General features: G+C 47.5%; 9 protein-coding genes and 1 non-coding gene across 10 annotated transcripts; 4 read left to right on the top strand and 6 right to left on the bottom strand.

Moving 5' to 3' along the window:
• Positions 1-574: 574 nt before the first annotated feature.
• POJ06DRAFT_251541 (uncharacterized protein) lies at positions 575-1,975 on the top strand. The gene is made up of 2 exons (XM_056187407.1): positions 575-696; positions 819-1,975. Exon 2 carries the CDS (start codon positions 954-956, stop codon positions 1,656-1,658), a length of 705 nt encoding a protein of 234 aa, XP_056044892.1. The 5' UTR covers positions 575-696; positions 819-953; the 3' UTR covers positions 1,659-1,975.
• Positions 1,976-2,380: 405 nt separating this feature from the next.
• POJ06DRAFT_97021 (methylenetetrahydrofolate reductase) lies at positions 2,381-3,431 on the bottom strand. The gene is made up of 2 exons (XM_056191832.1): positions 3,152-3,431; positions 2,381-3,088 (listed from the first exon to the last, which is right to left on the bottom strand). The coding sequence occupies exons 1-2, from the start codon at positions 3,329-3,331 to the stop codon at positions 2,486-2,488; spliced, it is 783 nt and encodes a 260-aa protein (XP_056044891.1). The 5' UTR covers positions 3,332-3,431; the 3' UTR covers positions 2,381-2,485.
• A 625-nt stretch (positions 3,432-4,056) lies between these two features.
• Positions 4,057-6,861, top strand: POJ06DRAFT_300765 (uncharacterized protein). Its single transcript, XM_056190718.1, has 2 exons — positions 4,057-4,557; positions 4,611-6,861. Exons 1-2 carry the CDS (start codon positions 4,218-4,220, stop codon positions 6,767-6,769), a joined length of 2,499 nt encoding a protein of 832 aa, XP_056044890.1. The 5' UTR covers positions 4,057-4,217; the 3' UTR covers positions 6,770-6,861.
• On the bottom strand, positions 6,862-8,421 carry POJ06DRAFT_251535 (uncharacterized protein). Its single transcript, XM_056187406.1, has 2 exons — positions 7,599-8,421; positions 6,862-7,529 (listed from the first exon to the last, which is right to left on the bottom strand). Exons 1-2 carry the CDS (start codon positions 8,314-8,316, stop codon positions 6,910-6,912), a joined length of 1,338 nt encoding a protein of 445 aa, XP_056044889.1. The 5' UTR covers positions 8,317-8,421; the 3' UTR covers positions 6,862-6,909.
• Positions 8,422-10,625: 2,204 nt separating this feature from the next.
• Positions 10,626-12,426, top strand: POJ06DRAFT_96926 (uncharacterized protein). Its single transcript, XM_056191830.1, has 2 exons — positions 10,626-11,421; positions 11,474-12,426. Exons 1-2 carry the CDS (start codon positions 10,748-10,750, stop codon positions 11,973-11,975), a joined length of 1,176 nt encoding a protein of 391 aa, XP_056044888.1. The 5' UTR covers positions 10,626-10,747; the 3' UTR covers positions 11,976-12,426.
• A 365-nt stretch (positions 12,427-12,791) lies between these two features.
• On the top strand, positions 12,792-13,395 carry POJ06DRAFT_251523 (cyanate lyase C-terminal domain-containing protein). The gene is made up of 2 exons (XM_056187405.1): positions 12,792-13,320; positions 13,373-13,395. Exons 1-2 carry the CDS (start codon positions 12,910-12,912, stop codon positions 13,382-13,384), a joined length of 423 nt encoding a protein of 140 aa, XP_056044887.1. The 5' UTR covers positions 12,792-12,909; the 3' UTR covers positions 13,385-13,395.
• A 796-nt stretch (positions 13,396-14,191) lies between these two features.
• Positions 14,192-18,430, bottom strand: POJ06DRAFT_251517 (glycoside hydrolase superfamily). The gene is made up of 7 exons (XM_056187404.1): positions 17,619-18,430; positions 17,499-17,564; positions 16,960-17,446; positions 16,822-16,908; positions 16,643-16,766; positions 16,370-16,589; positions 14,192-16,320 (listed from the first exon to the last, which is right to left on the bottom strand). The coding sequence occupies exons 1-7, from the start codon at positions 17,942-17,944 to the stop codon at positions 14,331-14,333; spliced, it is 3,300 nt and encodes a 1,099-aa protein (XP_056044886.1). The 5' UTR covers positions 17,945-18,430; the 3' UTR covers positions 14,192-14,330.
• A 722-nt stretch (positions 18,431-19,152) lies between these two features.
• On the bottom strand, positions 19,153-19,332 carry POJ06DRAFT_t37. The gene is made up of 2 exons: positions 19,297-19,332; positions 19,153-19,188 (listed from the first exon to the last, which is right to left on the bottom strand). It is a non-coding gene; the product is annotated as a tRNA-Thr (tRNA).
• A 453-nt stretch (positions 19,333-19,785) lies between these two features.
• Positions 19,786-22,961, bottom strand: POJ06DRAFT_96872 (uncharacterized protein). Its single transcript, XM_056191829.1, has 6 exons — positions 22,677-22,961; positions 22,084-22,602; positions 21,350-22,033; positions 20,816-21,296; positions 20,393-20,756; positions 19,786-20,340 (listed from the first exon to the last, which is right to left on the bottom strand). Exons 1-6 carry the CDS (start codon positions 22,709-22,711, stop codon positions 19,946-19,948), a joined length of 2,478 nt encoding a protein of 825 aa, XP_056044885.1. The 5' UTR covers positions 22,712-22,961; the 3' UTR covers positions 19,786-19,945.
• Positions 22,962-23,410: 449 nt separating this feature from the next.
• Positions 23,411-26,160, bottom strand: POJ06DRAFT_209105 (fungal-specific transcription factor domain-containing protein). Its single transcript, XM_056185412.1, has 2 exons — positions 24,614-26,160; positions 23,411-24,558 (listed from the first exon to the last, which is right to left on the bottom strand). Exons 1-2 carry the CDS (start codon positions 25,955-25,957, stop codon positions 23,758-23,760), a joined length of 2,145 nt encoding a protein of 714 aa, XP_056044884.1. The 5' UTR covers positions 25,958-26,160; the 3' UTR covers positions 23,411-23,757.
• Between the last annotated feature and the right edge of the window lie 671 nt (positions 26,161-26,831).

The raw sequence follows: 26,831 nt of genomic DNA, 5'->3' as shown, positions 1-26,831 counted from the left end.
CATAAATCTCCAACGACCGGGGGGGCCGTGCTTGCTGTGCTGGAGTGTACGCGTTCCTGAGCCGCAGCGTATAAAGAAGCACGCTAGCTGAAGACAGTAAGTGCTTCAGCCACAGGGCGCACCGCACATCACGCGGCGGGCTTTTCCTCCCTAGTCGCGAGTTTGGTATCATATCAGCTCTCGCTGGGTGGCTGGGTGCCATCTAAGCCTGTATCATAGTGCACAGAGAGACCCCGCCTCCTGAATCCCAGATTGTTGTCCCAGCGGATCGGGATGGTCATTGCTAGCGACATGCCTGTCTGTCATTTGAGCATAGTCTTCGTCCAATTTAAAGCTTGGTCTGCGAAATCGGGATTCCCACCAGCCACTTGGCGTGTGAAAGCATCCTAATCTGTAGCTAATGCTGTTCATGCAGCCAGCCACTGCGACTAAAACAGACTGCTAACGGACGCTACCGCAGTCGTACACGGTAAGTCAGAGTGAGCGTCCCCGGTGTGACGTCGTAGGCAAAGTACCAAGAGCAGAGCATGAAGGCTGGCATGAATTTGTCCCATCAGCTGCACCGCCGAGTCTCTCCTATTAATCCCCTGCCCTCGCTCGCTCGCTGGCTCTCTCGCCCGCACACCTGTATCATCTTTTGGTACAAATCTGACCTCGCTTTCCTCCCTATTCTCTATCAGTGGACACCAGGTCCCAGTAAGTTACTATAGTCGAGTTCCTTGTTAGAGTTGTAGAGGGTGGCTAGTGTGGCTTTTTTTATGCGGGAAGGTCGCGTGCGGCTTGCGTTCCAATCGAATGCTAATATTAGGCTTGTGCAGCACGTCCGAATTCCACACGCTCGAGTCGTCCGCGTCCGCTCTCTTTATTCTCCACGGCGACGTCTCCCTATAAATCTGGTTTGCCCTCGGTACTACCAGTGAAATACAGGCGACAGTTACTTACGATACGCCGCAATGGTGCTATTAACGCGTCTCGGCATCGTGTTCACGGTCCTCCTTGTCCTCATTATCATACTGTCGGTCGCGCTGCTAGTGCTGCACCGGCGGCAGCGACCACGACTTGACCGGTCGCCCTATTGGATCCAGTATACCAACGCGTCGAACCTGAGTGTTAATTCTCCAGGCGCGGGAAAAGCGTGGCTACTGCCTCTGTCAACGCGAGATGTTATCTGCGTGGAAGACAAACGGTTCGAGTCCACTGTTACGTTCGAGTCGTGCACGCCTTCTTCCACGCGTTCGACTCTTGTTGCTGGCCAGAATCCTCGGAGCAGTGAATTAGGCGACAAGAGCCGCGCATGCGAATCCTGGAGGACTGTTATGCGGAAAGTGCGAGCGCTGGTGGGTGCGAAGCGCACGAACACGCGCCCGGTGCCGGAGATTCGCATTACGTTCCCTGACGAACTGGTGCAGGAAGAAGAGGAGTCTCTGTATTATGCTACTGTCTCAGAAGCCGACAGTGGCGCCAATCGGCAAAACGTGAAGCCAGCAGCGCGGAGACCCCGCGTCGTCGTTGTTCAAATGTCCGAGTCCGGCTCCGGCGCCGCGTTTGTGAGAGACATTGTCGAAGACGAGCATGCCGACATGAACGAAAAGGCCAGCGCAAGTCAATTAGAAAACGTCAATTTGGAAACTGTCGGAGGATTGCGCGAGAAATCGTAATGCCTTGTCTATCACGAAACAAAGAAAAGTTTGCATTTTTGCTTGTGGTTTTGCAATATTTTTACGATTTTGCAGTGCACAGGTATACAACGGAATTGGATTACAAATGGTCTTCTGTATATGTCTTGATATCATGTATTATTATGTATTCCTACTGTGTATTTTTAGTTTGGATTCGGAGGGTGCATTTGGTAGGATGGGCTTTGGTTGTTATACGTTTGAATCCATAATAAGACTTTCAATATCACACGATAACGTTTGCTGTCTCTGAGCACAATCAAAGGCGCAGATAACAGGTGCAAACTGTATAATCAGCTAATAATATATTGCTAGCAATTACTATCCGGCTTCTCTGTTGAAAGAAGCTAGATGATGGCCGTTCCCTTTCACTCCATTACTGCCTTACCCGATCAAAAACAAAAACAAATAAAGCTAAAATATAAACCCATACCGCAGGCAATCATACAAGGCATTGGTAATACATGATATTGAACGACGTTTAATAAATAAAAACTGGCATCGCGCTCTTGTCGAGATAGAAAAATTATAATGAAGTATTTACACTGAAACGAGTCGATGCCATAAGCCATTGTCACACTTTGGTGAAACAATGACATGTGACCAAAAGAAAAATTACAGAATTAACCACAAAGTTTCAATAAACCCTGGAAATGCTTTTGTTGAAAAAGACATAACTTTTGTGCGCGGTCTATATCGCCAGAAGAAAACAGCCATACCGGAACAAAGGAAGAAAATAACTCAAATAAAGCAAAACCCAAAGCAAAATCACGAAACGATAGTATGCGGTGAGGCCTCCGCGTGGCCGCTTAGTTTAGAAGGAGACCCAAACGCTCGAGAATCACTCTGGTGGATTTCTCGAGATTCATGGTGTAGAAGTGCAAGTGATAGATGTGACCTTTCTCCATGATGGTCTTGCACATGCCTGTCACCAATTCTGCACCAACTTCCCTGACCGCGGCGTCATCGTCCTTGACCCGTTCAAGTGCCATCATGAAATCTGGAGGCACATTGATCTCGCACCACTTCGCTCGCCTTATGAAGCTAGCATAATTGGAAATCGGCATGATACCAGGGACGATCGGAGCAGTGATTCCTTTCTCTCGGCACTTGTCCACCCAGGTCAGAAAATGATCCACATCATAGAACATCTGAGTAATGACAAAGGAAGCACCGGCGTCTAACTTCTCCTTCAAATGATCAATGAGGACCTCGTGATCGTTCTCCTCGGGGTGTCCCTCCGGGTAGCCCGCAACACCAATCTCGAAGTGATCGTCATATTGCTCACGGATATATGACACCAAGTCACGGGCATACAAGAACCCTCCGGCAGTGGCCTCCCACTTCTCGTTCTCGAGTGGTGGATCGCCTCGGAGTGCCAAAATGCAACGGCAGCCCCCATTGTACGCTTCCTAAAGTGCAATTAGCCAACCGCAAAGGCTCGAACACATGTTCTTTTGCACAGGTCAACACACCAGTAAGGCCTTGTCAATTGCCTCGCGCGACATTCCGGTGCAAGTCAAATGCATACAGGTAGGCAGTCCATATGCCTTGTTCGCCTTCGCAACCATTTCCGTGGTCGTCGCGACTCCCTGTCGAGTGCTACCTCCGGCGTTCCACGTAACATCGACAAACAACGGGTGCAGATCCCTCATGCGGTCTATTCTATCGTACAAATTCTGCACGCCCTGTTCAGTGAATTAGGTCTGTTAGTATTACTTCCGAAGCGCTGAGCAGCTGACGTCGCAGGACGTAGCGATAGGGCATTACCTGCACAGTCTTGGGCACGAAGTACTCGAATGAGAAAGTGGACACCTCATTGCTGAAGTTTTCCTGCAAAACTTCAGATACTCTCATGCCGAATGATAACAGTATAGGTATAATAGCCGAGTTGCTTCACAGTTGCCGTCGTCGTTGTATGTCAATTTTTCCGACAGAGATTACTGACAATTTGCAGAAAAGAACTCAATTCGCTAAATCCAACTCGAAGTTTGCTTCACCAAAAAACCCTAAAAGAGCGACTAGAAGTGAACCCCCCAGGAGGAGGTAATTAAAGCTGACGGTATACGTGTCGTCTCCCGAATGGTGATTGCAATCTGCAAAAGCCGAGCTACGTGGAGAAATTGTTAAGTGTGAGCTCAACAAAGTAACGTGAAAAAAATGCACGGGCTCGCCCCCTTCAGGAAGATGCCACTCACGATCCAGCAGTTTACGTCGTCGGCACTTTGCATCATACAAATCATACAAGGTGGCAGGTAGGGTCACACTTACCCTGCATTTGCTGCTGGGCTACTGCGGAGACAACTCGGCCCCGGTACTCCACCCTCGATACTTGTAAATGCTCATCACAATCTGTTCAAACTCCCAACGGCGAAGAATAAACTATTCCGTGCGTCTCCCCGACTGCCCCGGCGACTTGCAAGACATCATCCTTGAAGCACGAGATTCAAAGACTGAAGGGACCTTGGTGGCTTTCAGCATGAACGGGAATCACTTTATGAGTACCAACCCTCTCGGATCAGAGTAGGGATTGACAAGAATATGCATTACAGGAAGCTGCAGGTGATAAAAATCTTTCAGTCTCGAGCGCGGATACCAATTTCTACTGCATACTACCATTATGGCAGTAGGGGCGTATTACTGTCAACATTCTGGCGGGGCAGACTTTATAGCTCTGCGCCATTTCGGGCTCGAGAGGATGTTCGCTTTGACGACAAGACCGAGTGGCTTTCAATTCCATCTGAGGCAGAGCAAGTCGAGCAGGAAATCTCAGATATATTTACTGGCCCGTTGTCCGCCCACTTAACTACTCGGAAAGAGCGAGAGAATGGGGATAGATTAGTGCATGATACTCAAGATGAGCTGATCAAGGATCCATTAGGTATCTGGACAGTCCTTCAAATACATCTGTGATATATGCTGACGCGAGATCAGGCTTGTACGAATATTTTAAAAGTCAAGCAGCTAAAAATTCAGTTGAAGACACTATTCAGTCACCACATTCTCTAGTAGATCAGCTGCTTGAGACTTTTGAGCCAAGTGCGGTTCAAAAGTTTGTACTTGACTCTCTCAAGCAGGTTAAGGAATCGCGCGAATTTACGAGCGAGCTAGGGTCCGTGCTTCACTATATGCGAACAGAAAATAGCGACGCAGCGATTAGCGTATCTTCTCAATTACCTATGGAAGCATTTGCCGACTTATTCGCAGTTGCAGCGCGGCTATCCAACGGCAGAGAATCCGCTGCCATTACGAGACTAGTTGGCGACGTCTTCTACATGGCGAACCGTGCACGCCCCCTTTCGGAGCAACAACTGCCTCCGCCGCTTGACATGCGCTACATACTAGCCCTCGGGGATGGCAATGACGTGACCACTGCTCTTCATTTATGGCAGGCGCGAAAGTCAGAGCTGTCAGAAGAATACCGGTGGTGGGAGTTAGGAGTCGAGCTGTATCTCAAGAGATCTGACGTGCAAGCTGCGCTAGGCGCCGCACGGGACCTGATGAACAAATTTGGTAGAATATCCACATATACGCGAAGCATTCTCTTTATCAAATTTTGCCAGATCGGACAGATGAAGCTCGCTGAGGGGGTATATAATGAGATGATTGCTCGATTCGTTGATATGCGTCGTGGGATTGAGGATAGTCAAAAAAGGGAAAGGATGGAACACAACTTCATTAGGACATTAGTCAAATGTGCTCGCACTGCATTAGATACTGGTAACACGAGCTTAGGCTATTCAATTGTCAACAAGATTGAGGAGCTTGGTGGCAGAACTGGTGGAAATATTTCTCTGATGCTTATGGATCATCTTACTCGGAATGCGATAAGCCAGGTTCTTGAAAATGCGCAGATACATAACCGCAGGGTACTGCCGTCACCCGAAGCAATTGCTTGGTTCGGCAAGGTTGTCCAACAGTCGCTGGCAGACTTCCCTGAGGCCGAGAAAAGTCAAGAGTTTTATCGTGTCTTGCTCAACCGTTTTTGTGATTTACGACTGGTTGACGAAATGGTATTTCTGTTTCGGAGGATGATGGACGTCGGAGTTAAACCTACTAGTTACAACGTCCAGTCGTTGTTAAGGGTACTACTTGATAAAAATAGGATTGAAGACGCACGGAAAATATTGCAAGTTATGGAGATTGTTAGGAAACACGAATTACAGGGTCTCTCCATTGATAATCTTCCAATTACTCCTCCGATTGCGGAGCATTATGGACTATTTCTTCAATACTACGCTCGGCGAAAACAACCGGAAGGATCGAAGGAAATGATTTCGCGCATGCAAGACTTGAAGATAAAGCCTTCCATAGCCATTTTTAATGCCATAATAGCTGATTCCTTTCACAAGAATGATTTTGGCAAGGTGTGGTCTACATTTGAAATGATTCAGTCATCAGCATCTGAGGGTGTGTATCCGGATGCGCTTACATATCAACTGCTCTGGCGGTCAATGGACCGCTATCTGCGTATGCGAGCTCGACTATACGCTCGGCATACTGCGACAAAGCAACGGGCTGAACTCGTCAGGAAATTGTCTGGTGATTCCGACGCGATTCCACTCGACAACATGCGAGAAGTATTGGTGGGTATGGTGAACAACAGCAAGTGGAAACCAAGTTTGGACGTGTATGTGTACGCTATACGTGCCCTATTTTTCTCAGAAGATGTGATGGCTGGGCTTTGTGTGCTTGAGATCTGCTGGCGCGTCCACCAATTCCACTTGACTGAAGAAATTGCGACGACAGTAATTGACAATATCTCGGCGATCGTGCTGAACCCTCGTTTGGGATTCAAGAAAGACATATTCACTCCAGCTGTTGAACGAGAAGATTTCGAACCGCCTTCAAGTAATTTGCATAGCGCCGACAAGAAAGGTTTCCTCAAATCGATCATTGTTACCGATTTGCTACATATATGCCGCAATCGGGAGAGTTCAGAAGACGACGTCAACTGGGAGGACCTAATCAAATTGGTGCTATTGTGGATCAACAAGGTGTCTTTCGACACGAACATTATTGTGTATCAAAATGATCTTCATAGCCTGAGGAAACTCTTAGGAATAGATGATTCTTTGTTGAGCTATGCATAGATCCTCTGTATATTAAATTTGTAAATACCTCGAAACTCAGGATTGGTTGAGTTATAAAGTGTTTGGTTTGTACTATAAGGGCTGGCGTCTTGTATCTTCACATTGTGTATATATTTAATGTCATATCCAGTAAATACGTTCTACTCATGATCTTCCTCGGTTAACCCAGGACAACTCTGGTCCAGATCCACTGCGTCTTCATACTTGCATCCGCACCAAAAACAGTAGCAATACTTTTGCCGCAGGTACTCTAGAACTACCTCCAGTTTCTTAGCTGGCTCAAGACTGTTGAATGTCTCTAATTGGTCGTCGATGTAATCCTCAGGAACGATCTCCTCAACTCGTGATCTCAGATCTTCTTGCTCGTCAGCATCTACTGAACTCGGCCGATCTAGAACACGACCGCGCAGAAGTTTCTCAATCTCGGTATTTTGTCTCTCGATAACAACTTCTCGCCACAAGAAGTTCACGCTGCGAAGCATCGGTACATCCAAATGCCTGTATTCTCCGCTATTTGGTCCGCCGCTGGCACTACTATGCGAATACAGAATTGATTCGAGTCGAGGATCATTCGATACATCAAGCTCGAGACATAAATTCTGAGCTGCATGAAGTTGTCCTAAGATTCTCTTTTCAAGTTGTTCTTCACGCTTGCGGTCGATGAAAGACTGTTTCACTGCTTGCTCGAGCTCTTGCGCTCGCTTGGATTCGGTTTCGATTTGTTCACGATGTGCTGAATCCATCCCGATACCAGCTCGATCTAGATGTTCGTTATTAAGGATGATCTTTATAAACAGAAGTTAAAGCGAAAAGATCCTAAGAATTGTACCGTGTTTAAGAACAGGTCGCAGAGGCTCATGGCCTGCAGCATCGCCGGCTTTTCCAAGACCATATCCGGGAACGAAGCCCATCTTCTTCATAATTGCCAATGCGATGCTATCATCACTACCTCTTTCGGTCTCGTCTCCAGCTTTTGCGTCTGCAGTAATCAGTGACGTGTCTAGACCGCGCTCTAATTTTTCTCGTTGTACAGCTAACGCAGGTCGTGTCCTGGACTTCACTTCTTGCACCCTAAGAGCTTGTTGCCTTCGCTCAGTATATGTCGTGTCAGACACATGTTGCTGCGGTAGATCCGGTATTACCATCTTCATGTACTCTTCTTCTTCTTCTTCTTCTTCTTCTTCTTCTTCTTCTCCTCCTTCTTCTTCTTCTGATGAATCTTCCTTGTCCCGGTTCGCTCCACTATCGGTTGTAGATCCGCTTTGATGGGATTTGATTTCGCCCCGCTGCTTCTCGATGCCTTCATCCCGCTCCTGACCAGGGATAAACACGGGCCGATATCCCCCTACACTTCGGCTTCTCTTCTCCATGTCATAGTTTTGTTGTTCATCATCAGCCAATTCGCGTTTCTGACTGTCGTCCTTGCGATGGCGATGCCTTCTCTTCTCGCCAGATGTCTTCCCACTGTCGCTGTCGTTGTCATCAAACGGTGATGTCCCTACAAGTATTTTCTTCCGCTTCTGCGGTCTCGAAAATTGAATTTGCATAATCGCTATTTATCAAAAATAACTGGCAGGAGATTTCGCGACTACTTATGTACGCGCTAAATAGCGTTGCATGATGCCTGCGAAGACAGTCATGGGATTAGGGTTCAGCCTTGGTGGTTGCATTTTGTGACTAGGCGCCAACAGCCAACGATACACGGAGTCCAATAGCAATTATGCCAATAGCTCTTAACATCGACGACTTTTTGGACCATCTTGCGCGATCTACAAGCAGCACAGGAGGAGAACTGCTTGCACTTCACGGTCTGCGTCCTGAAATGTCAGCAGGAGCCTGCCGTAGCGACTAGTCGCCATAGAAATCTAGTTTATAACAATACGATTAACTATAACATAACGTGATATTCAGTAATTAGCAATATGATTCGCAGGAGGCCTAATTATGAATTCTTTTGAAATATAAACAACCGCTGTATACGAGACCCTTGGATTAGGTCTTTGTAATATGTCTTATTATTGTCGCAATCCAACTTCTCGTGTTTCAACCCTAAACCTGTAGTCACAAACCCAGGCGAGATCAAATCTTTCATGAAATATCGATCCCAGTCAGAGCATGTTTCTTAATGTGGCTATTGTCCGCCAGGAATCTTATCATGTTAGTTAAAAGGCGAGAGCTGAAGATGAGCTGACTGTGTCACGTTTACCACGTGGCTAATGTTGGGCTGCAATTTCTTCCGGACTTTTCCTTGTCTTTTTTAGCGTACTTGAGCTGCTAACCTCGAAAGAGACAGTGCTGAGAATCCGAATCTAATGATGCCAGTTCCGGTATTTCGAGCGAAGTCAAGTCTAGTAAACTCAAGTTCAAATTTACAATAACAACCCTGTTCTAATATATTACCATCTAGTTCAACTCGTTCGAGAACCAGTAAGAAGCCTCTGCCTCTCATTCGAATTCTCCACGTCGTCAACTCCGCCAGCCCAAGCCCAGCTCTTGAGATGGACCTCTATGATGTCCAGCCCAGGGAACAAGGTGCACGGCAAATGTCAGCATATCCAGATTAATACCAAAATAACGCTGCACTTTTACAGTCGTGTCTTATCGAGAAGGTATGAGGTCTAGGAGATCCAAGAACTCCCCTGCTCGACAAACTAGGTCCACAGCATCATGCGGCTAACCAGTATAATCATAGTATTTTATTGTTCGTAGTAGTTAGTATCTGTTGAAAATGCCAACCGTTACATTGCTGTATCAGATAGCAGTCATATCTTAGTACAATAAGACCGTAGGTCATCCATCAGTCTGCATAGTCTAGGATCAACTTAGAGATTATTTAGAACCTTCAGGATCTACAGATACCAATGACTGCATTGAGACACATTGACGCCTCGATAGTCTTCTCTCCAAGTCAAGTTCTGTTATTTCCATTACCCTGTTTACGCGTGCTCGACGCGTTGCGGAAGCGATATACCCTATTGTGTAATATTATCCGACTCGCGATTTCCTATGCGCCATAAGCCCATCTACAAATGACCAAATAAAACATTTCATTAGCTAGCCTTTCATTTGCCGTACAAAGTGAAGTTTTTGGTGCGCTTCAAATGAAGTTAAGTGCGACTCCAGTTGACTACGACTTAACTTCACGGAATCGCAAGTGGAGCCAAGTTTGCCCGAGCAGAGTACAAGAAGTAGAGGCTTAGTCGACTTGAGTGCAGTCAAGGCTGTCAAAACTGTCAAGTCGCAAGTCGACTAAAAGTCGAAATGACCCACCAGCTAATCAGAAGCTTTTCACTTCTGGAGGAGTAAATTTACTTATGAGGCCAATTCAGCCTAGTATCGGCTGGGAGGTCGCATGAGACCTAGGGGAGCCAGTGATAAGCAGCTCGTTATCGATTGTAGATCGGTATTTCCGGCGCTAGTCTCAATAAGGGATAGGCGCGCCGATGGAACAAAGGGGCGAGCGTGCCGGGTAGAGTTTGAGCTAACCGTGTTAGTGAGGGGCGCACAGCGCCAGGCGTCGTCGCACGCAGGCCGCGTATCAGTCGGTCTTCGGGAGTCCATGAAACAAGTGCTGATCAAAATTTGTGTCAAACAAGAGGAAAGATTGTCCTTCGCTCACGTAGAAACGCGTTATCAGGCATCTCATCGCTCTGCCAGCCTCCTCTCTCCCCGCAGTCTTTTCACAGATTTGCGTCCGTTTCTTGCTTATTGTCTTTGCTGCGTGTATTTCTAATTGGTAATTGAGGGATTGGCTCACTGAAGTGGACCGACAGACGGACGTTGTATTTCATTGGCGCTGTATATACCTCCCTCGGAAGTCGTGGTTTCATCGGCATCGACAATCCGGAGAGATATGGCTACTCGAACTGGACAGCAAATATAACGAATTACTATAGCATTTCGATATTTCAATAGTCTACTCGCCGCTCTCTTCTTCGACATCTTTTGGCTTCATTTTCCACAAGGTCGCAATTCAACATGCGACCTTCACATAATTACTCAACGACTGGCGTGCTATTCGCGACATTAGTCCTCGCGGATTCGGTAGTAGCAGGCTCAGGAGCATCTTCATTTCTAATTTTCAAACGCCATGCGTCACCAGAGGATGCGTCAAGATTGTCGTTTCTTAAACCCGCGACGGATTCGTCATCACAGGAGCCACCATTCTCACAGCAGAGTCATAAAGAATTTTTGAGCAGTGCAGGGCGGCTGTTACCGATTGAAATCAACGAGAACGCGCCCGCGTATCGGTCAGCAAGACTTCGCAACGCGACTGTTGAGACCGATGACATGTCTCAGGTCGATGTCAGAGTGTATGTTGACAATGAGCGCTGTGAACGGAGTTGGACCATCGCTGGGTACGATATCGCTTGTGATAGCATACCACGGCCTACTAGGACAAGCGAGTATGCAGACCGACCACGGAGTGGGCTGGAGGAGTTGGGTGGGCTGGATGTCGAGAGTGTCATGTACCGCGTGCCTGTCGAGACAAGAGCACCCGCGAACTCTGAGTATAAAGAGGACGGTCACCGAGAGCCTGCTTTGGAAAGGAAAGTGATAACTGCGAGTGGCAACCGAGTAATCGTCGGTGGGCGTGCAAGTCGCGATACGCGATTCCGGAGAGGACCTCGACCGACTAGCGCAAGCGAATTGTATGTGGATTTGTATTGTACTCACAGTGATGATATGAGCTAACGTTTACAGTCACGCACATGAGAACAGCCTGGTGCAATACGATAATCTTGGTTCAATGGCAACCGTTGCACCACAGTCGTTATCAAACAAGCATGATCACAGCCGTCCGCGTGCGCCGCGGATAACGAGTTCTCCTTTAGCGAATTCACATCTGGACATTTTACATACTTACGACGGGATTGATGAGACAGCAATCATCTTCGATAAAGACTCGGTAGTTCTGATGAAGGTCTACAATATTATTGAGTCTGTAAGCGACACGCTAGATGATCGGATATCGGAATCTGGACTCGCTGAAAAGTTGCGGGAGCTACCAGCCCTCTGGGAACATTATTCAAAACAAGCACATGCGTACTTGAAGTCGCCAATTAGTCAATCGCTAAGTCCGGTGAGATCGGTAACCATGCTTGCTCCTTGGACGTCTGCGCGCCTGCTACTGGTGGAGTGGATCGACCGGCATCCTGCCGCAATCATGCTTCTCGGTCTCCTGTTGATTATGTGTCTTTTATGAGGTTTACGATACGAATAATAAAAGCTATTCTAGGAAGGGTCTTCACACTAATAATTATTCTACAATGTATATTTATCCGGCACTTTTCTGGAGGTGGGTGTTTATCATGCATAATGTGTTATATGGTTTTAAGAAGAGTAGGGTGGGGTGAGCGTGTCGGTCATTGCGGTTTCAAGGGATTAATAAGATTTGGGCATGAGATTCCTGGGGACGTGTACGCCTAATATGTAATATTTAACGTAGATTGAAATATAGCGCTAGCTTTATGACCACTATCATATAGTGCCTTTCGAAACATGTCCGTAGTCAGCCAATGTTCGATGGTAAGCTGGTCAGTGAGTTACCTTGCTGTTGTTCCCCAGAAAGTTTGGAATTGTAGTATGGTTGAAGAGTCTACGACGCCAAGGAACCTCAATAATCGATTAAGGCAGGGTCGAGTGTCTTTATCGCTAGCCCGGCGGGCAACCTACGAGGCTACGACTCGAGTCGGCCTCGCCGTTGCCCGCACAGAGCAATTCGTCTCCACCGCCCACCGAGCCGGACGAATTAACACCTCCTCCCATTCCTGACCCTTTTTTCCAATCAGCTATACGTCCCTCTTGTACAACAGCTCAATTACTCAGTCGTCGGCATCTATCCGCACATAATCAACAATGGCTGATGTAAGTGTCGGCTAATTTCTCGCCTGAAATCTGTTGAGCGATAACGGCTCGGATCGGCTCATACTCGCTTATCAGTGTGACCTTGATGTTAACGACAGTAACATAGCTCTCGTACATTGCCACCCTCCCTTCTGCCAACCAGGCTCTTTTCCATGCTAAGATCGCAAAAAAATACAGGTATGCACCGACAATCCTCTCAACAGCCTTTGTAATTGGTTTCGAATTAGCCGCGCCAAGCTGGTGTGGCCGTATCTTCCGCAAACTTCAAATGAATGCTAACTTGTTCCAGCTTCGCTGACATTGCCGAAAAGCTCGGCCGTTCCGAGACCTGGGTTGCGGCCGCTTTCTACGGCAACATGCCATTTGCCCAGGAAGATATCGACGGTCTCGTTAAGATCCTAGAAATCGACCCGCTGGCGGTCGAGGCCATCTCCCCCGCAGTGAACTATTTCCCAGATCGTGCGTCGAAGTTCGAGAGTCCCCCACGCGATCCGACTATCTACAGATTGTATGAGATCGTGCTCGTGTACGGATATGCTTTCAAGTCCATCATTGCCGAGAAATTCGGTGACGGTATTATGTCTGCCATTTGCTTCACCAGCAAGATCGACAAGGAGGTTGATGAAGAGGGTACCTGGGTCAAGGTAAGCTCCCTGCTCCATAGACCCATTGTGACAATTGTTCTGACGCTTTTGTTATCTCTAGATCACCCTCCGTGGCAAGTTCCTTCCTTACATCAAGTACTAAATTGGACCTGTGTGACGTACACAAAAGTTAATAACGATTTATTCTTGGACGAAACTTAGTAGCTAGACTAGTTATTTGGTAATAAGATGAATGAAATGGTCATATATTAAGTATGTGGTACCTTGTCGATGCCGCCAGGCTGTAGTGATTTAGTAACGGGTAGACTCTATGCGTAAGATCACCGAACAACCGGTCCAGGTTATGGGATAGGTGGGATAAAGGAGCAGTAGAGAATTACTAACGAAATTTGGATGTTCTCCAACAATCTCCTGTCGATCTTCACCATTTAACGGACTCTTTTCTATTAAATCTGTCATTCCATGTAAGACACTGTCAAAGCCAAAGGTCGCGGCTGACAAAATTAACGGCTCTAAACACTGGTCCATTTGCCTGTGTCTCAATTAGTTGGTCGATATGGTCATGCCAGGCTTAAAGCAAGAATTTTGTGGCAATACCGCATGTTGTACAGAGCAGGTCGTGAGCCAATATCTATAAACAAAGCTCAACTTGTTTCTGACATTTCAGTTGCTCAAGGCACCATTAGAAAGGATTTGATGATCATCCCATCCCTAATTCAAGGACAAACTTGTCGCTTTCTTACTGAATCGACGATTACCCAAGCAAGTGCTCCTGCTTCGCGCACTTACTGTCTACAACTCGCCGAAGTGTCCCTACAGTTCCAATGGATATGATAACTCAACGTACTTGTTTGACACAATGGCTCACTGACGTAAACAGGGAGTAGTCAGGATGACCCTAACGTTGTTTAATTTAAACGCGTAGGTTCAATTTGGCGGAACCACGTGACGTTAATCGGGTTTGGGGGCAGATAGCTGAACCGGGCAAATGGCATCTGTCAATTTGTGCTACTCAGTAATTGGCCGCATTTTGTGAATCATACTGTCATGCATTAAATAATACAGCTACGTTATTTTTTATGTGCCCACTAACTTACATACAGCTCCCGCTCAACGGACCACCCCTTGTAGTCATCATGTGGCACACCGCCAATCGAACTTGCGTACTTTCCATACACAAAAAACTCGAGCACATCAAGTCCAGCCGTCGCGTTATTGTCAACAGCCCAAATCTGCACCCCAACCACGTTCTCACCATTGGTGTTGATAATGCCTGGGGGAATGGGGAATTCCTCTTGAGGTCCAATGTCGCTTATATATTTCCCAAACTGCCAGCCGTTGATAAAAAGCTCGACCCGTACGCCGGAATGCTCCCCTGCGCGCATGCGAACGCCGATTGGCACGTCAAGGATGTCGGGGACGACGATGTCCACCACGGTCCGATAAAACCACACTCCCGCACCAGGTTTAGGAGACAGTGAGCGTTTTCCGGCGAGAAAGTTCACGTATGGAGTTGCCGACTGCCACGATTTGTCGTCAAAGGCTGGTAAATGCGCACCGATACGTTGCGCGTAAATCCCATCCTCGTTATACGGTGCTCGCAATAAATCATCATAGTCTTCCCCGCCTGCGTTACCTTGTATTGTCCACTTTGAGAAGTCGCACTTGGCATCTGAATCATCTGGAATTAAGCTAACAAGACGAATACCGCGTGGATACAATGTAGAATGCGGATCCCTCTCCGTGACCCCGTTGTCTAGTTCGTATCCCATCCGATCAGCTAATATCACGAGAACATTCGTTTTCTCATTTGACGCTAGAGCATCCGGAAATAAAACTTCCTCTTCAATCCAATTCTGGTGTGGCGAACCACGGTAGGATGTCAAATACTCTCCATTCAACCACGCCGTAAACCCGCACGCAGCGCCACCCCAAATCTGCATCTTCACGCCTTTGGCATTACACCCAGAAAACCGTCCACGGTAAATTACATTACCGACATGGAATCCATACTCGCCCGGATATAGAACCGGGAAAGTCTCAGGCGGGTACCATTTATTCGTCGATTCGAGCTTGTCTGCGACAGTCCATTCCGAGTCGTCGTACTTCTCATGGATATCTGGAATTGCATCGATAGCACGCCATTCCGCCCTTCTGAGATCTGGGATAGTAATTTCCGCAAGATTGTTATTTGGCTTGGGAACTCTGAAAGTACGAGACTTAAATTTCGTAGGGTAGGTGTGCACGGGCTCGCCGTTCCACTTGATATTCTCGAACGATGAGTCCACGTATACTTCCACAATGTCGCCACTATTACTTTCCATATCAATATCGCCGTAAATATTCAACGTCTTGCCATTGTCCTCGGACGTCACGTTCCGCACAAGATACGGGCCGATAACAATAACTTGTCGATGGGGAGGAGTATTTGGATCTAGATCAGCAGCCCATCCTGGTGCCCAAACATTGTAAATATCCGGACGGTTCATCAACACTAAGATGTAGTCATGCGACTCAACAACAGCGCGGCTTTCTCCATCAAGCATAGACGTAATGCGCAAGTCATTCGTTTCCGTAGAAGCTGACTTGACACTATAATTGAGTAATACTGCATTGCCTCTGATATTATAGAACTTGAACGGCACGTCACCGTGCTGTTTGATGGAAAACTCGTTCAGGTCTTCAAAATTGCCGTACATGATCAGGACTGGCTTCTCGTCAACAGTCGTCCAAGTGAAGACTTCCATTGTCGAGTATCCGAACCGCAGAGGTCCAGCTTCGTAGTCTGTAACAATAATCTGCGATTCGCGTGATCGTAGAGTCAATGAACCTTTGCATGGAATTTGAATCTGACCATCAGCTATCGTGCGAACATTGAGTCGATATGCCTTGCCGTCTCTTGAATTTGTGTTGCGCGAACGAACTACATAGTATCCCGTGAGAGAATGTGGATCTCGGAGTTCTGTCGCAAAGACATCGTTGTTATCTGTGTATGCATATGTGTCGCTGTCCGCAACGAAGTCTGCGTTGAGAAGTGTTGGCGAGCTCCTGAGGAATGTCCACAATAATTTCGCCTCACTGGGGCACTCATTAGTCAAGTACAATTAGAAAGGAGCAGAAAAATTACTTGGCCTTGTCCCGGACAATTCTAGATTCACTAATAGCCGCGCCATAGTCATAAGAAGTATATATCGACGGACTTGCTAGACCCCCCCAGTTGGTACCGCCGTAAGCCATATAGTGCGACATCATTGTAAATTTTTGTGCGACATTATTCTTGTAAAAGACGTTTACATATTCAGGGCCGGTCATTTCCATGCAACTGTCGTATCCCGTGCCTCCCCATACTATGTTCATTAATATTATACTATACCCTCGTCAATAAAACGGAAGAACCTACAATCGTAAGCACCACCTTGAAATTCAGGAGCAAAATTGGGCGTCTCAGCTGCGACTCTGGCGAGATATTGGCGGTAGTTCGTCAGAACATTGAAGTTTGACATTGGATCGCCGCAGTCGAACCCCTAGGAGAAAGATACATCGTCAGCACAATCGAAGAGACATTAGTAGGTCACTTACTCTAGGGTACGAATCAAGTCCATACAAGTCGACAGCTGAAAAATTCTTCGGAGTGAATGATTCAAACATATTCAAGTCATTATGAAACTGGCCGTGCAATTAGCTACTTACAGAGTATAATACAACACCTATACTCACAATCGGCACAACGATCCCCAATTTTCTGGCTCCGTCAGACAGCCCTCGCATGTACTTCCTTGCCGACGGAAAGAAGTCCGACTCCATGTACTCATTTTCGATCTGAAGTGCAATGACATTTCCACCCCTATCAATTTGATTTCTCGCAATGATGGGAATTATCTCGCTCCAGTACTTCTGCCAAGCTTTAGTATACGTGGATTCGTCTGTTCGGACCTCGACGCCTTTCTTTGTCACTAGCCAGCCCGGAATGCCTCCAGCAGACGTTTCGGCGTGAATGTACGGCCCTGGACGGGCAATCACGTAGAGACCAGCACGTTTGGCTGCGTCGAGCATGGCTTGAATGTCGCGTCCGACACCCTGGAATATTAGGTTGTCTTCGCTAACAGCGTGATATCCCCAGTGGAAATATATCGAGACTGCATTGTGACCGGTAGCCCGCATCTTCTGGAATATGTCGAGATATAGATGCTGTACTGGGAGTCGCCTACGTCAATATTAGAGACCGAACAAGACCTGAACTTTGACAAGCAGTGTACCAGTAGTGGAATTCGCCACTGATGATGAACACGGGCCTGTGCCGAATAATCATGGAATTTCTGTCCCTATGAAGTAGTGTTATTTCAGCTTCATGCAACGGGTGACTGATAGGTACATACCATTGGACTACGTCTGTCAGGCCAGTGCTCTTGATGGCCTTGACCGACAATCCAGTCATGCCATTCCCAAAGAAACTACCATGCTCGACCGCCAGATTGTCAAGGCGCAAGATCTCATACTGGATCAAGCACAGAACCAATATACAGCAGCACGAGAGTAAAGCAATAATACCTCGCCGCCGACCTCTTTTTCGCTCTGGACCTCTGATGCTGGATAAGTCTGTGGAAAGACGACTTGGTATTGGCGGACGTGTCAGATGCAGCCTTGACTTATCGGTGCCACGTCGCGGGCCAAACGGACGAGACAAACGGTGCGCAGATTGCATCGCTATGGAGGAGGTAGCACAACGTCGCACAACACCAGGATCCACCAGGAGAATTAAGAAAATGAGGATTACGCCAGTATGCGCCAGACAACAGCAGATCGTTGGAAAGATAAAATCTGGCAGTGGAGAAATCGAAGGAAGACAGAAGACGGAGTGGATTAGCCGGAGTGGGATCGGTCATCAACTAGCAGCAGAGAATAGCAGCTTAAAGACAGAGTAACTTTTGCGTGGTGAGTGTCGAACAGAGCTCGCACGCGGCCGGTCCGACACATGGTCAACCATCAGCCGGGGCTCGTGGACATAGGCTGGCCCCGTCGACGATCGGGCCCGGATAGCTAGGCGGACGGCATTCAGCGTCCAGATCCGTCACCGGCCAGGCCGGATCGACAAAACCTGTAACCCTGCGCACTAGGAACATTCATCGCTCGTAATAGCATGTCCGTACCGGTAGCAAGGTAACACGACACACGTGATAAGCGTAAACCGTTAGAGTGCATGCAAGCAGATTCGCGTAGACAGGAAGCGCGGCCGAGAGGTGCCGCTTCGGTGACGTCGACGATGAGCCCATCAACCTCCCTGCCAAAAATAAACTTCCCCCAGCCTATGCGGGGATGTCAACGGTACCTTGCAGTTAACAAAGTTCGCTAACAACTATTGCCCAACCGCCGTTCTCTATATTAGACATTGGCGAAAACAAGGATATCAATTTCAGACTGGCGTTTTCCTGAGAGTGATAGACAGGAGGAATGGCGAATTGGCGATTTGTCGAACTTGGAGTAAGATGGCCAAGGTATTGGACACCATGTCAAAATGAAACACGGGTCCTAAATAGCTAATTCTATTTCCGTTAACAGTTCCGTGTTTAGGGCATGTTGTCAGCTACTTTCGGCTTTCAGGTCCCCGCGGTTTCCAGTGGAGCCATTCGAGGGCGCCATGACACTATATGCCGACTGTTCAATATACACTAATAGTAACCACACCCCAGCGCCATGTACCCGGTGCCAGGGCACCTCGACGGTATGATCGCAATCAACCACTTGTATAAATACCATTACTTTTCAATTAGGCTGCAAGCGAAACCTTACTAAATTAAGGTGTCACCACATAATCACGGGCAGTTAGTGTCATATCAATATAATTGACAACTCGCATACTGTAATGATAAATCCCAAACAACGGAATACTGGTCGGAAAAAAAAATTGGGATGTGCTCTAGGTGGGGATTGAACCCACGACCGTCGCGTTCCTCACACGACCGTGACATCAAGTATAGATGCCGTAATACAGCTATAAGCACTAACACCGTTGTTAGCCCAAAAATCAACAAACTCTAATCTTGGTAGAGGGGGTTAAACTAACCGATGCGCTAACCTCTGCGCCACTAGAGCCCTCTACAACATATTTGGTGGCAAATGCATCATTTAAGCTTTAAATTAAATCACGTGACTGATGATCAATGAATCTATCTTGGAGCGCCTGTTTTTAGAATCTTCATAAGTTTTGTATTATTGCATATTCTGTGTATGTAATACCAATTTACGATTGTAGATCAAATCAGGGCACTTGTCCGAGCCTTGTATCCGGACGTTTTCGCTCCTGTGTTGAGTTTAGTACCTTACGAAACGTCTAGCGTTACAGGCGCCTTAACATATTCGGGCCCCGTGGACATGGCTGGCATGCGGCAGACATGAGATCGTTCGCGTGGTGTTTAGATAGCTCATACCAAAGGGAAATTGGACGACAATGGTAACGGCATGTTAAACTGCCTGCGTCTAAGGGCATGCGACTGCTTTCGGTGTGAGCCATGATGCTTCTGCAGGAGCATGGCATCTCTTGTAAAACGTTGACCATGGCATAATATACATGTTACAATGCACTACTAGAGCAAAATATCTACAAACCACAACAAGACTGCAAGAAACTAAGGAAAGAAAGCGGCATAAACAAGGAACATGCAAAACGGCATCCATTACATATCGTAACACGATCATTAACTACTGTCTAATAATCTTCCTCTACAAAGTCAGCGCCACCATTATTTCCAGCGGCAGATGCCTGCCTCTGATAAAATTCACACACTTGCTCCGACGAGGTTGCCTGCTCTGGATTCTTATCATCTCTGATGCGGATAAACCTCGGAAATCGTAGCGACACACCTTTGTTCCTACCGATTTCGGAAATAGCAGCACGATAGACTGGCGACAGCGACAGATCAGCGGCGAGGACTTCCCATACCATTGTAGGTTCAAACCACACATCCGGTCCGTTGGCATTGGATTGAGTATAGGAGTAGTATGACCGAGGCTGGGAAATAGTAGTCTTTGACAACCGCTGATACAGGGTGTCGAGCATTTCCTCGGAAAATCCTGTGCCAATCTTGCATATCGTCTCATATTCTAATCAGTCAGTCACTGGTTTTCCATACTCAAAATCATAGTGTACACCGACCTTGCGTATCAGGGTTATAGCACGCGAGCAGAAACGCTCCATACCAATTCGTCCGTTTCCCACGGCCATGAAATGCTCCAAGAACTACCAAATCCAACGAATCACCAACTCCGGTCAGATAATCCTTTTTGAGTTTCAGCCAATTTCGACTTCTCTTGCTGGGTTCGTATCCGCTTTCGTCGCCCTCAAGCATCTTAATCATGAGGCCCTCGCAGCTGTCTTTCACGCTTTGGTCTAGGAATTCTTGGATTTCATCAACGTTTATGCCGTCCATGTATTTTGCAAATGCGAATTCTCCTTCGACTTCGTTGAAGGCCTCATGCAAAAGCTTGCGGCGTTCACAGAGTGGAGTTTGTAGCAGACGCTGAAGGTCATGTGTCAGTGCGCGTTGTACATCAGCAACAAAATTACTATTCTACATACCCTTCCGTTCACATAAAGCATGTCAAACGCAAAAACGCAAACGCGAACTTTGATATCACCTTCCTGCACATCCTTTCGCTTTCGCGTGGATAGCACTTGGAACGGCAAAATCTTCTTAGCGTCTCTATCCCATGCAACAGCCTCGCAATCCAGCACAAAACTCTTAGTCTCAGGCTTTACGAATCTCTCGATCGCAGACACAATATCCGGATACTTGGCAGACATATCTTCCGAATTCCGGGAATACACGTGAGACTTGCCGTTCCCGAGATAATGAATCTGGGCCCGCTCGCCATCGTATTTGTATTCGCATGTAAACTTCTGTTCTTGAAATCGATCAAGAACCTCAGTGATTGATTTCGTAGGCTTGGCCAGCATAGGCTTGAGTGGAACGCCTGGTGTCAGTGCACAGGCTTCGCGCAAATTCATGATGCCTTTTTTGACAATGGCGGGGATAATAACGTCGTATGACGGCATCTCACTAGTATCATCAGTCCGTGTTCTTCAATGGTCCACAACTTATTATGAACTTACCTATAGACAGCTCGCAAAATCCCTTCAGCATTGACCACATTCGTTGGACTGGGCGCTTTCCCCTTCTTCTGCGCCTCCCACGCGACAACGGCCGGCGCCAAACTACTGAGCACAGTCTTCTCTGCCAAATGTATCCGCAGTTTCCCTTCCAAACTACGCACGAGGTACTTCGCCTCACTTCCCTGACACGCTGACAGCATTTTAGTTATTATACTGACCTTCCGAGACTGGCTTTGTGATCCCGTGATCTTCGCGATTTCCTTAAGATTCTTGAAAACGCCCTCGGCGGTGAGTGGTTTCGGTTTAAACATCGTCGGCTGGTTCATGCGTGAATTTTGTGCGACTGTACCCAGGTCTCCAGTTTTCTGATAATCAGCTTTGATTTGGGCTTGAGATCGGCCCGTGCATTCCCCAACCGCTTTCATCAACATAGATTCTCCGAGACCAATTTCGATGCCCTCGTAATCCGGAGACAGACGATTGATAAACAAATACACAACTTGGAGGAGTGAATCGGGAGTTAGAGTAAGAACTTCCTGGAAGAAGGCGGAGCAGTAAGATATAATCTCAAGCCGCTTGGTCGTTGCTTCAATTTTCTCAAATGTCGCACATAGAGCAGAGTAGGGAACTGGTGAACCCGGTGGCCATTTCGACTTTTTGGACAATTCTCTCTTGGCAAGCGGCCTGTATATGTATGTTAGCATATGTCCGTCTGTGACGGTGCATGTACGTACAATTCCTCTTTAATTTCTTCTTCACGGAGGGCAGGCTCTTCCTCACTAGCTTCGGCCTCCATAGAGGCGTCAGATGAGGATGCATCAGCGTTCGTAGATGCGGGACGATTCACCTCCAAATCTAAATCATCAATGTTCTTCTCAGGCTTAGCCTTGCTTTCACGCTTCTTCTTCGACAACCCATGGTTATCGGGTTGTTCACTCCCACTCCGACTACCCCTTCTTTTCCTTCTCTTTCTACCTGTCTTCTCCCCCTGATTCTCAGCTTTCTTCGAGATCGGCGACGTCGGCGGCGTAGCAACATCGTCTTTTTGCCCCGGCGATGAACTCATACTATGCGCATCGTCTTTTCCAGCCGAATCCGGTGTCGAGCAAACTTCATCCTCGCCAACTTTCATATCTCCACAATCATTCTCATCTTTTGTACTCTTCGGCTGCTTCGATTTGGCACTTTTACCACCAGACGTCAACGTCGCTTGTCGTTTAGGCTTCGAACCAGCGGGATGTGCGAAAAAGCGTCTATAAAATAGTTAATATATGTACCCAATGCGCTATTAGTACAATCAACTCGAGTATGAAATAGTGGCACCCACGTCAATGTCTGCTGCGAAGGTTGTACAGGAGCCATGATTCCCACACCGAACAGCCGTAACGCGAGTGTCCTTGGATTATTAAATATGTTTGTAGTGGTAAATGCTCCGACACGCCAGAAGCTATTCCAACTTGTATACCAACGCGCTATAAGCGTTGCGCTGCGGAAGGGCTGGTGCCCGTGGTATGGGTGATGCACTATTGACTGCGATTGGGAGGACGACAGTCACCACCGAGCAGTGCGCGCGAAAACACGCTCGATTTTCAAACTTAACTAATAATATAAAGAGTACCAGTTATTAATAGAGGTACAGCAAGACTTGAAAGAGTCTGACAGATTAGATGTGATCTCGCAGTGGTAATACGAGACGAAACCTTAGCATGAACGCCTGAACACCCGCGTCCCAGTACGCGCATCGTTTTCCGGAAACGCGTAGCCCGAAATCGCGCCCCAAGGATCGCGTCATGCAGCAATTCAATGTCAAAGTGCCTATAATTCGCTTAAAATTCAAAATAGCTCGACTAAGATGCATGAATTTATTTCCATGTATAACGACAAACAACGTTATGAGGTAGGAACCGAGACTTCAGGCATATCTTCAAACATCCTAGCAATCGTGTATTGAAGCAAATACACTGTTTGAAAGAATGACTCCCGTGAGTACATGCAGATGCAATAGGTGTCCTCACTGAACATGTGAATTGCTCTCGAACTTTTGGTTGAGGAAAGGGTTGATGTATTGGCAAAACTTCCATTCTGAAATCGAGAAAAGGACACTTTTATTGATTAAATATCTTAACAGATGTATATATTTGATTGGCATCGTGTTGCTATCGTATATGCTTTCAGCCAAACCTAGATAATACAAAATATAGTGTATGCCGAATAACGTAAAGAAATTACAAGTGGTATTCGTAGTCTACATTCTCGAACCAACCTTATAGCAAGAAACTCATGAACCTCCGAGATCCGTGTATATGCACAAATAAAAAGAAAAACCCAAACGCACTGTATGAAGAATCGAAAAGACCTTGTCATATACCTTTCTCAAGTGAAAGGAATATAAGATATATAAGATCGGACTATAGAGCCAGGAAGTCAAAATTTTCCCATCCCTTGCTCGAGAGCACTTCCTCCCAGGAGCAATTCTTTGTCCAAATCTCTTGCAACACATCCTTCAGCATGCGCCAACTGCCACAATGAGTAGCTGAAAATAGCTTATCCATTCGTGCAAGCGCAGTATTTCTGTCCTCCTGGGACTTCAGCTCACAGCCGATCATGAACATCGGCCAAACCATTTGCCGGTCAGGATCGCTTCCGACTTCCATGATTGCATGCAACTTCTGGAACTCCTCGACCGACTTGGCGATGCGTCGTCCAGAAGGATCCATACCAGTCGACCGCAGCAAGAAAATCGAGGCTGCCTGCGCCCAACATTGCGTTCCAATCATGTGTTGGATATAGGGGTACGATTCTCTGCCATTCCACTTCATCAAGCTCGAGTAGTTGCGAATGCGGTTCTCAATCTCAGATGAACGGTTCTGGATTTCCGCGAAAGACATTGGCTCGGAATTGTACTTAATGCTGTGACGGAGATGGCAGGTATCCGAGATCGCGAGCATGAGCTCATCCGGACATCCCATGATACCTTCCACACCAGAGTCCTCAGTGCTGAGTGGGAAGAAATATGGTCCAGAGAGATGAGGAGCGCGGTAGTCTTTCGCACAAGCGGCAAGGAGGATGTCATACCACGCAAAAATGCGGAAAAGAAACATGCCGTTAGGAGCCGACAGAACGTCTGCCGCCAGGTCTCGATCTTCGATAATTGATGAAAACGCTGCCATATGAGACCTGACAGTAGCCGACTTGCCAGTATCCAAGATCTACGTTCTGTTAGTAACTACGTCACTTCTAATGTTCAGTTCAGAGGTTCCATACCTCAAATGTGATTAAAAAGTAAATCACAGTCAGAACAGCGACACCGAGACCACGACCAATTTTTGGCTGGTTGCGGATACTAGAAATATTTGGGATACCCAATGTTGTCTGCGTGCTACTCGACGATAAAGTGGGCGACTGCAACCCTGCCAGCGCAGTGGCATTGAGGCCAATGCCAGACACGGCATTCAGCACATCGCCCAAAAATTTGATTGTGCGCGAATGATATTCAAGACCAATGGCATAGTATCTTTCACTCTTTTGACGAGTAGATAAGTGCAAGCTAGCCAAGCACAGGAATGATGACAGGGCAAGGTCGTGCGTGCAGTACGTGATAGCGAGACCTGCTAAAGGCGAGTTGCTCAGATTGTCTAGTATCGGAGTAAGGTCTGTGAAATAATACTGGAGTAGTTCCTGCTCCTCTGGCTTGATACTCCAGAACATGCCCAGATCGCGGCCGACACTCGGTGAAGGCGACTGGTGCTGCAGTTCCATCGCACGTCGAGGCGAGTCAGAAAGACGCTGAAGGACTCTCCCTGCCGCGATGCCGGTAGGCCCCGGCCTGGAGGAATTGCTATTAAAAATCTCTTCTGGCTCGTCCCTATCTGTTGGCTCTTGTTTAATAACATCGTGAGAAGCGCTAGCAGGAGTCATCACAGTGTCAGGTGTAGCGCATGGTGAGCTGTGACTGGTCGATCGTGAGCTTGGTGTTGTAGTAAGCGGTTCTGCCTTAACCTTCTTCGCAGACGAGTCTTCATCAGCGTTGGTGCGCTTCTTGCGAGGGCGCTTATTGCCTTCAAAGTTGTTCTGGACCACAAACTTCAGCTCCCTGCCAACAGGCTTAGCCGTAGCTTCCGTAGCCGGAGGTGCTACGTCCCCGGACACATCAAACGAAGACGTTCCAAATTGAGGAGCAACAGTAGAGCTCCGAGCAGCCAGAGACTCCTTTAGTCGAGGACGACGTCTGAATCCGACAATTTGTCGCCCCTTCATGTCAATGTGAACACCGCTGGCGACGTGTCGACTATCATCGACGTCAAAGGATAATCGCAAGTCGTAACCCTCACACTGTCGGTTATTCTTGATGCAGTTCATACAAAACGGCTTGCCCTCATCGCACTTTCTTCTGCGCGCCTTGCACGTCCAGCAGCCGCTTCGAACACGAACAATTTTCTGGTTCTGAGGTGGGAGAACTGGTGGAGTAGAGGAGGCCATGTTCAGAGATTGAGACTGCGGCAGTGTCGCACTAGCCGCGAGCGAAACAGGCGAACTCGCCTGGATGTTGCTGGCTGAGAACAATGGTGCCTGACCAAGGAGAGACGGGGGCAGCTGCGTATTAGGCATAGCTGAGGAATGTCGGACGCAAAAATCAAGGAAACTGGACAGTCTGAACTATATCAAGCCTGTACAAGGTCGGCACCAAAATGCGGTTCGCAAGTCCTCGCGCGTGCGAGTAGGGTAGGCGTGGATTAACCCCGAACCACGAGGATAACAAAGCGAACAACGTGGCAGTGGGGCAAGCAGGTGTGACGATCGGTCTGCCAGTGGGGACGTAAAGAGAGGAGTCGAGCAGAAGAACGCGAGAGGATGTATAATCCTCGTGGTGAGTGCCTGTCGAAGATGAAGGATAGAGTTCTACGTCCGTGATTCTAGAGAAGCTTCCGCACTGACTTCGGAGGGTACTACCAGCAGTACTGACTCGCTTCATTGCAGCTATTGACAGACACCTCTGCGAGACACAACCCCCAAGCACGATTATGGTTCGGGCATAAGTACGCAAACTGTGGGCTAGAGAACGAGCCTGATAACAGGACCCGCTACATATCGCGCGTGTGAGCGATTGGCTTTAGCACCAAGCCGCATAGCGCACAGGCACCAAACCAATTCGGGTCTAGTGCTGGCACACTTAGCAGCGGCCGTCGACCGCCCGCCGACGCACTGGCCGACGGCCTCTTGGGCAACTACTGCACATTAAATGTGATCTGCCAGCTGCAGCCATTCCTCTTTCGCAAATAGGCACACCTCCCGGCGCAAACTGGGCCCATTCTAGTTACATATATCAAGGGAAGGGCCACCGCAGGTCTGTAGGAAAGAACCCATATATTTTTCGATTTGGCGCAGCTACCAGTATGGGGAGAGCTCCGAATCTCATGAATGAGTAGCTGTTCCATTGCGATTGACTATTATATGGGAGTCAATCTCAAAGTGCTTAAATTTA

The sequence above is a fragment of the Lipomyces tetrasporus genome (genome assembly GCF_029532465.1).
Source record: "Lipomyces tetrasporus strain NRRL Y-64009 chromosome Unknown POJ06scaffold_4, whole genome shotgun sequence".
Classification (NCBI taxonomy): domain Eukaryota; kingdom Fungi; phylum Ascomycota; class Lipomycetes; order Lipomycetales; family Lipomycetaceae; genus Lipomyces; species Lipomyces tetrasporus.
Note: the sequence above shows the minus strand (reverse complement) of the source record. Positions and strands in the feature narration are given on the sequence as shown.